Here is a 14252-nt window from a genome sequence, read left to right on the forward strand (position 1 = left end):
AGAGAACAGCAACTAGTTATGAACAAAGGAAATCCCGTAAGACTACCAACTGATTTTTCAGCAGAAATTTTGCAGGCCAGAAGAGAATGGCATGATATATTGAAAGTACTGAAAGGAAAAAACCTACAAGCAAGAATACTCTACCCAGAAGGCTGTCATTCAGAATTGAGGGAGAGATAAAGAGCTTCCCAAACAAAAGTTAAAGAAGTTCATCACCACTAAACAGGCCTTAGAAGAAATGTTAAAGGATTTCTTTGCGCAGAAAGAAAAGGTCAGAAATAGAAGAAAATTATGAAGGAAAAAAGTCTTACTAGTAAAAGCAAACATAGTATAAAGGTAGTGGACCTGCCACTTATAAAGCTTACATTAAGGTTAAAAATCAAAAGTAGTAACATCAACTATATCTACAATATTTACTTAGGAAATATATACAATATGACATAAAAAACAAAATACTGCGGGGGGGGAGTAGAAATGTAGTCCTTTTAGAATGTGTTCAAACTTAAGTGACTGTCACCTTAAAACAGGCTGCTATATACATAGGTGGTTATATATGAACCTCACGGTAACCATGAGCCTCTAAGAGATACACAGAAAATAGAAAGGAATAAAAATACAACACTAAACAAAGTAATCAAATCAAAGGGAAGACAGCAACAGAAGAAAACTGAGAACTATAAAACAACCAGATAACAACAAAATGGAAATAAATACATACTATTAACAATTACTTCAAATGTGAATGGACCAAATGTTCCAATCAAATAATACAGGGTCACTGAATGGATTAAGAAATCAAGACCCATCTCTATGGCCTACAAGAGGCTCATTTCAGACCTAAAAACATATACAGACTGGAAATTAAGGGATGGAAAAAATATTCCATGAGAATAAAAATGAAAAAAAGCTTGGGTAGCAATACTTGTATCAGACAAAACAGGCTTTAAAAGAAAAACTGTAACAAGAAAGGAATTGCATAATGAAGGAACCAATCCAACAAGAGGATACAAAGAAATGGTAAATATCCATGCACCCAACACAGAAGCACCTAAATATATAAAGCAAATACTAACAGACATAAAGGGAGAAATTAACAGTAATACAATATTAGTAGGGGACTTTAATACCCCCCACTTAGTATCAGTAGATGGTCATCCAGGCAGAAAATCAATAAGGAAACGGTGGTCTTAAATTACACCTTAGACCAGATGGACTTAACGTATATATACAGAACATTCCATCTAAAAACAGCAGAATACACCTCTTCTGAGGGTGAACACGGAACACTGTATTCTCCAGGACAGATCATATGTCAGGCCACAAAACAAGTCTCAATAAATTTAGGAACACTGAAATCATGTCAAGTATCTTTTCCAACCACAACAGTATGAAACTAGATTACAAGGAAAAAAAGACCGGAAAAAACACAAACATGTGGAGGCTAAACAATATGCTAACGAAGAGCCAAGGCGTCAACAACAAAAATCAAAGAGGAATTCAAACACAACTTGAGTCAAATGAAAGCAAAAATATAATGTTCCAAAATAGAAGAGACACAGCAAAAGCAGCACTAAGAGGGAAGTTTATAGCGATAAAGCCTACCCAAAGCACTAAGAAAAATATCAAGAAATAATCAAAGCTTACATGTAAAGGAACAAGAAAAAGAGTTAAAAACAAAGCCCAAAGTTAGTAGAAGGAAGGACATAATAAAGATCAGAGTGGAAATAAATGAAATGGGACTTAGACAATAATAGAAAAAAATCAATAAACCTGAGAGCTGATTCTTTGAAATGATAAAGTTGATAAACCTTTAGCCAGATTCATCAAAACAAAAACAAAAACAAAAAAACAGGACTCAAATAAATACGATCAGAAATCAAAGAGGAGAAGATACAATAGACACCACAGCAATACAGATTTTAGGAGACTAATAAAACAAGCACATGCCAACAAACTGGACAACCTAGAAGAAATAAATTCCTAGACACATATAATCTTCTAAGCCTGAATTACAAAGAAACAGGATATCTGAACAGTCCAATTATTAGCAATGAAATGAATCAGTAATCAAAAAAACCCCAAAGTCCAGGACCAGATGGTTTCACATGTGAGTTCTATCAAACATTTAGAGAAAAAAAGAGGAAGTACCTATCCTTCTCAAACTATTTCAAAAAATTTAAGAGGAAGGAATGTTTCTGTATTCATTCTACAAGGCCAGCATCACCCTGACACAAAAACCAGACACTACAAAAAAAGAAAATGACAGTTTAATATTCTTGATGAACATATATGCAAAATACTCAACCAAATATTACCAAACAAACTCAACAATATATTAAAAGGATCATACACCACGATGAAGTGGGTTTTACTCCAAAATATAAGGATGATTCCACATCTGCAAATGAATCAACATGATACATCACATTAACAAAATAATGGATAAAAATCATATGATCATCTCAATAGATGCAGGGAAACCATTAGACAAAATTCAACATTCATTATATGATGAAAACTCTCAACAAAGTGGGAATAGAGGGAACATACCTCAATATAAAAAAGGCCAATTACGATAAAACCATAAATAACATACTCAAAGGTGAAAAGCTGAAAGCTTTCCTTCTAAGATTAGGAACAAAACAAGGATGCCCACTCTTGCCACTTTAATTCAACACTGTACTGGAAGTATGGACCACAGCAATCAGACAAGAAAAAGAAATAAAGGCATCTAGATTGTGAAGGAATAAGGCCATAACACAGGCCTGGCACCAAGAGTCCCTCACATGCCAGATACATTTCATGGGTGACGAACCATATCTTGGTATTTCACACATAACCTCTCATTGCTATAAAAGGAATGTACTCTACCAGGTGGCAAGTACTTTCTTCCTTGTCATGGGCAAGCTGGGGACCATTTGTCTTGGTGGGAATCACTGAATTTTGCCTCTTCCCTGCCCTTCCCAAAATGTCCTCTGGTGAACTGCCCAGAATAAGAAGTACAGAAAACACTGGATCAATAAACAAGAAAGGAAAACTATATACTTGGATACTATATATATATATACATATATATATAATCATCCAGAACTCATTTCAGCCTAAGCAGTTTTAAAAGAAAAGCACTTTAAATTAAATTATGAAAATTAAAAAAAAGTTTTCTTCTGCCCATTTGCTTCTCAATAATCTCTCTTCATGGATAGAATTCCTGTTACTTTACAGTGGCTATATTTAACTGAACATGTGTAAAACCATCTGTAAAATTATAGGTGGGCAGCTAACTCCTAACAATCAACCTTAGGAAGAAACGATTTAGCCAACTCCACAGAAACTAACGAGGAGATTCCAGTGAAAGCAAAGTGTTAAATTAACGAATGAGCTAGTGGCTCTTCTGCCCTTCCCGTACACTGTCAACCTCACTCTACTTTCATCCCCAAGATCCCTGACTAGCAGGGTATGCACTTTTTAGAAATAAAATTTAGAGAACAATCACTTATTTCAATGAGTGACAAGTGTCCCAGTAGACTAATAATAGGCTATGAGCTATTACAGTTTACATAAAGCTAAACTTTGAAGGTGCTAAGGGTGACATTGTTTTATTTACATTTATTTTGAGATAACAACTGAAGTAATATTCATATTAAGTGAGGAAAAAAAGGAATTTCCCAGATCTTAGAAGAAGATGAGTCAACTGATACTTTACTATCTATATTTTTTTTAAAACGAGAAGGCTGAAGGGAAGGACAACTGTGTAAATGATACTAGAGAATTTTCTGTGTGGACATGCCAAAGTGGGGGCGGGGAGAGGAACAGAACAGTCACCAAAGGGCAAAGGAGAGGTGGAAGAGAAATAGAAAAGGAAACAAAAACAAAAACAAAAACAAAAACAAAAGGCAGGGAAGCAGGAGACAGGTAAGCTGATACGACAGAGTTCATGGTCTTTATGATTTCGCCTAGAATCAAATTTATTTTCTGTCAACAGCGTACGAACAAACAGAAGGTGATTACAAAGCTATTTTCACCTTACATTACCACACAGATTATAGGGAACAATTTATCACATTTATTTTTAAGATAGTGAAAAGCTAGATCCACACTGATTCTCAAGATGAATAAAGTTGTATCTGCTTCTCCATTTTCCATATTTGGCTTCCTTATGAAATGAGCTTCATTCCAAAGTAAAATAAGAAAAAACAAACGAACGGTGATTTCAAAGTATATAGCAGCGAACTACACAGTTGTTACTTCATTCTAAACACTCAGAAGTGACTTCCTCTCAGTGTACTTTCCAATCCGCTTCACTTATTAAAAAGAAATTTAGACAAGGACAAAGTCTAGTTGAACTACAGGTACCATTTTCTACGCCAAAAATTTTATCCTAAATAAAAATGATCCCCAAAGGGAATCCTTTTCCTATTCCCAAAGAGAATAAGGAAACATGACCCCTACCCCTAAAACAAAGCAGAACATAGGAGGGGGTAAACGGATTAGAGTCACCTTGTGTTTTCAAACCAGTCAGATTCCACAGATTCTGACAGGACTCCTAAAGAAGCTACAAGCTCATCCCCATCCAACCTTGGAGAAGCAGGGGCAGAGGGAACCACTGCTGCTGATTAGAATATGTCATCTCGCTCAAGTGTTCAGAGAAAGGAAAGCCTAAGAACCACAAAGTCAGAAGAAAGGCTATCTCTCAACATATCATCAATGTACCACATACCTGTGGCTATCAAAGCTGGAATACAGGATCAGAAGACGTCATTGTGAATAGCCACAATCCAAAACAGAAACCAAAACAGAAAACAACAATTTCTTGTCGGGTTATCCACAATAGTAGCATTATAACTAGGGTGATGATTATAACTTTTGATTACTGCTAAGAGTAATGAAAAAATAAAATTATGAGAGTGACTCTCTGGGCTTATAGATCAGTCACTAAAGCAGGGACAAAACGGTGTTGTGCTGCCAGCAGAGGGCTCATAACCTAAGGAAATGAAAGCGACAACCCACCAGTGGCTGTACCATCAATACAGCCGTCTAGAGTACACAGGAATCTGAGTAGGTCAAACTCTTCACTTACCGTTTGTTAGTCTATCAAACAGAAAGATATCAAAATTCCAATTTCCGACTTTTTCCAGCATACACTGAAATGAAAACCAAACATTCCTACTGTAATTTAATTTCAGTAACAGTCTGTCTTTTGTACATAGTCCATAGAGAAGTTAGTGAAAATGGAAAGAGATCTAAGAAATGCGAAGTATCATTCTCTTTTTAATCATGACCTTTCCAACTGGCTCCAAAAAAGTGTCCAAAATGTAAGCTCCATTTGGAAAACCAAATATTATTTTGTTTTCCACTTAATGAATGTACAGGTAAGGTTAATGTTTCTTTCAACTCATTGCTACACTCCCATCAACTTTTTAAGAATTCTAATATAATTCAACACCATGGAAGCGTGGTTCATACACTGCAGGGTCGAGCACCTAGATTTTAAAAGTCTGGTAAAAATAAGTTGTAACAGCTGAGTACTTACTATACTCCATACTGTTAAAAGTGCCAGTTCATTCTTACTATTCATATCAAAACTATGAAGCAGGCATTGTTTTCAAACCTAGTTTACAGATGGGGAAACAGGCTAAAAGTAACTAACTCGAGCACGTAGAAAGTAACAGAGCTGGGATCTAAAATCAGGTGGTCTGACTCTGGAAACTAGGCACCTAACATCTATACTACACTATGCTTAAATTATTTGTTATTCATTTTCCTAAAAAACACTCCCAACTTGCAGGCATTTATTTATATTCTTTAAATATCCTTATACAATAATTAATAGCATTTATTACATTTATTTTTAAATCGATGTGTATTTCAGTTGAGCAAATAAATCCCACAACAACCCCAAAATGAAATTGATTGTATTTTTAAACCATATATTTGTAACCTGAAACTTTTGTGTAAAGTTCACTGTTGTATACATTTATCAATAAATTGACATAAACAATAATAATATATTACTAGTAGAGACTATATACGATAGTACAACCAATCATACACAGGATCAATATTCTCATTTTAAAAAGCAGAACATGTAAACTTTTTAAAATTTAAAGAAAGCATGAACACCTTTAATTTCTTTCATCAAACCGGAAAGCAACTTTTTTTTCACTTTAATGTAAACATACGGAGGGTGTCCCAGCCCTGTGTACACAGACTTATAAAATCTGGCCCATAAATATCAAGTCAAAAAATAATTTAAAAAATGCTAGAAACATAAGATTTTGGTCAAAAACAAGTTCATCTCAGCTCCACCTTCCTTAAAACATTTCTTTTAAACTATATAAATAGAAAATAATGTTCACAATCACTGAGTTTAATTAGAAAACATATAAATCCTCAAAATATCTCAGTGAAACAAGAGACAATGAAAAATCATTTGACTGAAAGTCATGAGGCCTCACGTCCTGTGCTGGGCGCACCTCTAACCAACAAGTCTCTGATGTTCGTCAGGCCACAGATTCCTTACCTACAGAACACAGAGATTAGACCAGAGCAGCTATAATATTCTTCCCTGAGTTAAGATTCTGTGTGATCTTACAGTTTAATGTTCTACTGATCTACCTGTTACTTGAGGTTATAGTAAATGAAACCATTTTCATTATTTTAGTTACTTCAGAAATTTCCCTCGCTCTGCAACACCTACTGGTAAAATGAACATGTACTCTACAGGAAGAAACTGAGGAACGGGCTTAATTGATTTCTGCATACGAAGAAAGGGTCTAACGATTCAATACCACGTGGGGGAAAAGGCTTCATTAAACTCATCAAAAATTAATGTTTCCTTGAAAAAGCAATACACACCTTGGCCTGTCCATTATAATCATCATCTAAAATGTTTAGAGAATTCGAAACAGTAGTACCACGAAAAAAGCGTGAAGATCTAAGATACCGCTGGAAACTTAGTAACCTTCTGATATTCCTTGCAGACACAGAAACTTCAATTTCAGATTGAGCTGAAATAAAACAAGTAAAAGGTGAGTATAGCAAGTCAAAATTGTGCAAACACTATCTTTGTATTACCTCTTTCTGGTTATACACAAAAATAAATCGTTATACCACATTTCTAGGAGAGAAGAAATACCTTATTTGTATTTTCAACTAAAGAACTAGCAATGAGGGGGTAAATGATCAATTTTAACAATACTTAGAAAGCTAATGAGGAGTATGGCTGGATTAATAATCGGGTTTTTTTTACTTTAACTCTGAAATATTGTCACCTCTCATTCTATTGCCTGAATATACTATATAAACATGATGGAGCAGAAAGACAAAACCCAGTTTCAAACTACCCTTCACAGTGACAAGCCAGGTCCCAAGTTCAATCTTAATGAGGTATCATTTCAAATATTAAGATAATTTTATTTAAAGGAAAAGGAGATGGGCCAGAGAAGTTCTAAAGGATAGGGACAAAAATTCTGTAAGACAGAAAAGCTAACACATCCCTTTTTTCCTCTGGTTTTAGAACAAACCAGTTTCCTGAAGTACCAGATGAAGTAACAGACTTAGGTTAAAAGCCATCTCCCAGGGAACAAACATCATCTTTAAACTCTAGAATCAAACTAAATTCAGCGAAATGCTCATAATATAAAACACATGAAAATGGAGACTAAGGATCAACAACTCATCACTTGTCATCTTAACTTCCAGTAGCTTAAAATCACCATGTAGAATGACAGGTAATCAAACATATTATATTCTCCTTGTGCGTCCAGTCACTAACTCCTCTATTGGCCTATCTATAAAATAATGGCAAGAACATCTAATTCAAAGGGTGCTGAATTAAATGAGATACTGTATATGGGAGTTGGATACATAATATGTTTTAAGTATATGGTTGCAATGGAAATGTGATAAAATTGATGTTGAAGCCACTGCCTGAAAGTGTGCTTCTAGGTAACTATCCTAAGTTCCCAATCTATTCGTGTTGCTCTAAATCCAAGTATCCACTCACTCCTCATCATCTTAAAAGAAACTGCATCTCCTTAGTCTGGAAGAAAAGGCTTCCTGCTCCAGGTTCTAGCTCCCTCCAAATTTGGCTCAGGCGTCACCTTCTGTGGGAGGCACACCTGCACACACACTCCTGTGTCGGAGAAACGGGAGGTACCTCCCCTGGGTTCTTTTTTTTTTTTTTTTTAAAGATTTCATTTATTATTTATGTGACAGAGAGACAGCCAGCGAGAGAGGGAACACAAGCAGGGGGAGTGGGAGAGGAAGAAGCAGGCTCCCAGCGGAGGAGCCCGATGTGGGACTCATCCCGAAACGCCGGGATCACGCCCTGAGCCGAAGGCAGACGCTTAACGACTGCGCTAGCCAGGCGCCCCCCCTCCCCTGGGTTCTTAAAGCTCCCTGTGCAGACCTCCATCAGACTACTTCTGATATTGGATTATAACTGCTTATTTACCTGTCTCCGTTAATAAATGATGACCTCCAATGTAGGCAAGAAATACCTTTTTTCCCATCTCTTTATGCCAAAGCCTAATAACAGCACCAGGTAGATATGTGAAAAATATACCGCATAAATGCATCCTATTTTTGAAATACCTGATGAGTTTTCAGACTCCCATATACTCACATAAGCCAGAAATAAAATAATGTATGCTGTTATGTACATTTTTCATAAGGTACTCATTTTTCATTCCAGTGAATCTAAAACAGAAAGTATCTACAATTGTGGAGTCAAATTTCCAATCTTTATCAACGTAACTTACGTGAAAAGGACTGGAACCAAAATGGTAAAACTTACTACTATCAAATGATAATGTCTGAACTAGAATTAGCAAGTTTGAGGAAATGAGGGGAGACTAAGTTCTGTGAAAACAATGTTCCCAAGTGCTTTGCAAAAAGTACCTCATTTAGTCCTTAACAATCTCAAAAGGTAAATATTATCCTAAACTTTACACATGAAAACACTGAATCTACAAGAGATTAAGTAACTTGTCCAAGGTCACACAGCCAATATAGGAAGCAACTGGATTTTAAAACACAGAACTGTTTGCTTCCAAAGCCTGTGTCCACACTATGACTAAGTTTTTATTATAACTCTACAGTATTGTTTATTGATTAATTATAAAAATTTTGTGTATAAAATTATTCAAAATTGTCTTTAATTAGATGAAAGCATGCAGAAAAAGAAACAGGGGGGGAAAAGCTAATGTGTAAGAATTTATGTCTAATATGAAACTTCTAGTCCTGTTCTTAGAAAAGCGTGAATCTGGAAGGGACAGAGGTGAATGGTACGAATATATGGGGAGCAGATGAGATCTAATGATACGATACTAGCCCCACCATCTCTGTTTTCATAAGGCACCCTAGAGTTTTACAAAAGTGCATTCACTAATCAGAATAATAATATGAAGATGACAAGATTATCACCCCCAATTTATAAATATAACCTCAGAAACCAAAGTAGAAATGCAATACAATTAATCTGTGAGAGCCAAAGCATTTAGAAAATTCTAGAAAATGTTGCAAAATACATGTAGTCTATCCATTATGGAAAAGGAACCTAAAAGAGTTCAAGGTCATGAGCATGACTTCATGAGCACTCCCTTCAATTTATCTTAAATCACACACAAAAGGTAACAATTTTATCACTGGCAATTACACTGCACCACTGTGTGCACGTGTGTGCACGTTTGTATACACTAATGACAGTAGCACTGCTACTTTCAAATTACATATCCAAACTCATGCACCCCAGAAATGAATGTGAGAATCCCTTTGGGAAGATAATTGCACAAGGACCAAAAAATAAATAAGCCTCATTTGAGGGGAAAACCCTGATAACTCAACCACTATGCTGTCCTCCTATCAACACAGCAGGATTCACACTGTCAATGGTTAGGACATCTGGCAGTCCGGTAGCCAGAGCTCCATTCACAAGATCACAGCTGTACCCGCCTGCTTTACTTCTATTTTCTAGGTAATTTCTGACAAGTCACAACCTCTTAGTGTCTCATTTTCCTTAACTGAAACAAAACAAAACAAAACAAAACAAAACACTAAACATAATTCCTGTCTCCCTATTTCACAGAGTCCTGAAGTTAGTACGCATTATCCAGAGTTCTGGTTTGACCATATTAAGTTGAGAATGAATATCAGACACTGACTCAAGGGGAAATGCTAACTTACAGGAGCCCAGCGCCATTCAGCAAGACTAATCCCATAAATAACCTACACAAAAGATCAGAAACAGAGCTTCAATTAACCTTAACAAGTACTGATTATTTCACAGACAGCCTAAGAAAGGGCAGAGAACCTGCCCAGATGAAACAGCAAATCAACCACAGAGAAGTGTTTTCTTCACCTAAAAGGCCTGGGGAAGATTAGCTAAGATGATTGTATTATGGAACACTGAAAATCCGATAAGACCCTGAAGAGACAGCAGCTCAAACCACTCTCAAAGTTTTGCCTAAGGCTTCATAAAGGCCCAGAATTTGGGGGAGGGAGGAAGAGAATATCTGATTTTTCTATTAGGCTAGTTATTGAATATGTCATGCGTTCACATGTCTCACAAATGAAAAGGAAGCAAGATGGGAAGAAGAGAAGCAGGGAAAGAATGCAAGGAGGAGGGGAGAAGGAGGGAGGGAATGAGGGAGGGAGGTGAAAGGGAGAAAAAAACAGCGAAGAACCTAGCCCCTACCCAGTCATCCATCCAGTTACTTCGTAAGCGCCACCCCCCCGCCAAATGATAGTCTTTTTTTCTCAAAGTTTCCTGTGTATCCTTCCTGAGTTTCTTGGCCAAACATATGAAATCATTATATACTATTTCTCTACTTCTTTTACATAAATGGTAGCATATTCCATTACATGTTCTGCACCTTGCTTTTTGGTTTTTCTTGGAGCCCCTCCCCTACCAGTACATAGAGACCTTCCTCATTCTTTCATGCAGTTGCAAGTATTCCAGATGCGGATGAACCGTTATCTACTGAACCAGTCCTTCACTGGAGAGCATTGCTACAATTTAAAAATTTGCTAAAATACCTTCATTTTGTGCGATATGCTTATATTTTCACTTCTTGATTTGTCAGCTTCGGACATCGTCCTTTAATATTTCATCACACATGGCGAAACCACTCTGTATCCTACTTTCTCTCCCTTTTCCTTTCCCAATGGCTGTTAGTTAGCAGGGTACAGACTTTTTCTTTCATTCTCATACTCACTTTTATCTTTTGTTTGCTTAGGTTCGTCCTTTAGCAGTTTCCTCAGGGCTCATGAAAACAACATAGCTCACAAACGACATAACCTTGAACGTTCGAAACTTCTTTCAGTAGTCTTTGTATCTCACAGACAACTTGACTATAAAATCTTGGCTCTCATTTTCCTTTTTTGAGTGAAGGTAGGAAAATGAAGGTATTAATTCATTACTTTCTGGCGTTGAGATTTGCAAAGTCTGAGGCAAACCTTTTATTTCCCCCCTTATAAGTGACTTGGTTTTTTTGGCATGGCCACCCACACAATCTCTCTTGAAGTCCCATGATTTTGCTAGGATATACCCCACTGCTAACCATTCTGGGTCATTTCCCCCCAGATACAAAGGGTCCTCCTTCAATATGTAAATTTAACTCTTCTGTTACTTCTGAAGAGTTTTCTTGAATTGTATCTCTAAGTATTTATTGTGTGCCACTATTGCAGCTTTATTATTCCGAGACTAAACTGTTATGTCAAAATGCCTTTACACCTGTCATCTATATCTCAATTCCTCTCCAGTTCTTCTCAAATTTTTTATTTGTTTTGTTTGCTTTCTCATTTTTCCCATCCAAGTGCTAACCAGGCCCAACCCTGCCTAGCTTCTGCGATCAGACAAGACTGGGCACATTCAGGGTGGGATGGCCGCAGGCTGCTGTTCTCATTTCTACCCACTGTGCCTGTTACCCTGGGTAGTCCATATTCTGCACCTCGTGCTCCCACCAAGTGCCTTCATTTCTGTGATCTGTTTGAACATTTGCTTTTTTTTTTTTTTTTTAAAGACTTTATTTATTTATTTGAGAGAGAGACAGCAACAGAGATAGTGAGAGAGAGTACTTGCAGGGCAGTGAGGGAGAAGCAGGCTCCCTGCTGAGCCCGATAGGGACTCCATCCCAGGACCCGGGGATCAGGACCTGAGCCGAAGGCAGACGCTTAACAGACTGAGCCACTCAGGCACCCCTGAACATTTGCTTCTACTATTTCTTGATTCTGAATGTACAGGTTTTAACTACTTTTTTTTTTAAAGATTTTATTTATTTATTTGACAGAGATAGACAGCCAGCGAAGGAGGGAACACAAGCAGGAGGAGTGGGAGAAGAAGAAGCAGGCTCATAGCGGAGGAGCCTGATGTGGGGCTCGATCCCATAACGCTGGGATCACGCCTTGAGCCGAAGGCAGACACTTAACGACTGCGCCACCCAGGTGCCCCAGGTTTCAACTACTTTTGTTGTTTTGCCTTATTTATTATCTAGTCTAACTTTAGGTATAGAAACAAAGAGGTTGAAAGTAGAAGGATGGGAGTGATACTCCATGTAAATAGTAACCAAAAGAGAGCTGGGTGGCTTTATTATTGTCACACAAATAGACGTGAAATTAAAAAAAAGAGAGAGATAAAGGACATCGTACATTGATAAATATATAAGAATATATAAATTATAAATTCATCAGTTATACTATCGGTTACTATCTATATGGAGTACCACTCCCATCCTTTAACTTTCAACCTCTGTTTCTTTATACCCAAAGTTAGCTCCTTCTACACAGCATATAGATAGACTCTATGGGTTTTTTAAAATTCTGTCTGCCAATCTCTGCTTTTAAGTAGAAGAATTTAATCTATTTACAGTTAAGGTGATCACTGATAAAGAAGGATTTACTTCTGTCATTTTGCTATTATTTGGGGTATTTTTATGTTTTTTGTTCCTTAATTCATCAATTATTGCCTCTTTTTTTCATTTAGCTAATTTTTTTGTAGTGTACCATTTTGACTCCCTCTTATTTCCTTCTCTGTATATTTTTTCGTTCCATAGTTATCTTGGGCATTTACAATTAATGTCTTCAACTTATAACAACCTAGTCTGCAAGTACCAACTTATTGTACAAACACTCCACTCCTATACTCTCCAACTTTCCCTTTTATCTTGTTATTGTCACAGACTGCATCTTTACACACTGTGTATGCACACACAGATTTATCAAAGAGTAACAAACCAGAAATACACTACTGTTTTTATGTTTACCTATATAGTTACCCTCGCCAGTGTTATTTTTTCTTATTGGTTTCAGGTTATTCTCTAATGTCCTTTCATTTCATCCTGAAAGACTGCCTATAGTATTTCCCATAGCACAGGTCTACTGCACATGAACGCCCTCAACTTTTGTCTGGAAATGTATTTATCTCGTCTTCGTTCATGAAGGATAGTTTTGCAAGATATAGAATTCTTGGTGTATAGCCCTCCCCCCCTTTCAGGATTCTAAATACATCATCTCACCCCTCTTCCAAGGTTTCTATGATGAGACATCAGTTGTTAATTTCATTGAGGATCCCTTGTTAGGACAAATTGCTCCCCTTTTGCTGCTTTCAAAATTCGGTCTTTGGGTTTCAACAATTTGCCTATATTATGTCTCAGTGTGGATCTCTGAGTTTATCCTGCTTGGGGTTCACTGAGCTTAGATGTGTATTTCATATCTTCATCAGATTTGGGAAGTTTTCCACCTTTATATCTTCAAATACCTTTTCTGCTCCTTTCTTTCTCTTCCTGCTACCGGGACTCCTTTGATTCATACATTGGTACATATGATGATCTCCCACCAGTTTACTGGACTCTGTTCATTTTTCTTCATTCTTTTTTCTTTCTGCTTCTCAGTCTGAATCATTTCAATGGTCTTATCTTCAAGTTCACTGATCCTTCTGTCTACTCAAATCTGTTTTTGAATCCCTCTAGTGAATTTTTCATTTCCATTATTATACTTTTTAGCCCCAGAATTTATTTGGTTCCTTTTTATAATTTCTATCTATTGAGATTTTGGTTTTGTTCATACAATGCTTTCCCGATTTCCTTTAGGTCTTTGTCCATGGTTTGCTCTAAGCATTTAAGACACTTGATTTAATGTCCTTCACTAGCAATTCCAAAGTCTGGGTTTCCTCAGGGATGGCTTCTGTGAAATTCCCTTGCTGTATGTATGGGCCATACTTTCTGGTTTCTTTGTATGTTTTATAGTTTTGTGTT

General features: G+C 36.7%; 1 protein-coding gene across 3 annotated transcripts in view; it reads right to left on the reverse strand.

Annotated features, from left to right (window-relative positions):
* Window positions 1–14252, reverse strand: part of PDE7A (phosphodiesterase 7A) — a 109907-nt gene that overhangs the window by 18745 nt on the left and 76910 nt on the right. For all 3 annotated transcript variants that reach the window (XM_040626006.1, XM_040626005.1, XM_040626007.1), the window contains exons 4-5: window positions 6856–7007; window positions 5078–5141 (exon numbers count right to left, since the gene is read on the reverse strand). In XM_040626006.1, the coding sequence (XP_040481940.1) occupies window positions 5078–5141; window positions 6856–7007 (216 nt within the window). The remainder of the gene's footprint in view (window positions 1–5077; window positions 5142–6855; window positions 7008–14252) is intronic.

This window comes from Ursus maritimus, unplaced genomic scaffold (assembly GCF_017311325.1).
Source record: "Ursus maritimus isolate PB19 unplaced genomic scaffold, ASM1731132v1 scaffold_9, whole genome shotgun sequence".
Lineage (NCBI taxonomy): Eukaryota > Metazoa > Chordata > Mammalia > Carnivora > Ursidae > Ursus > Ursus maritimus.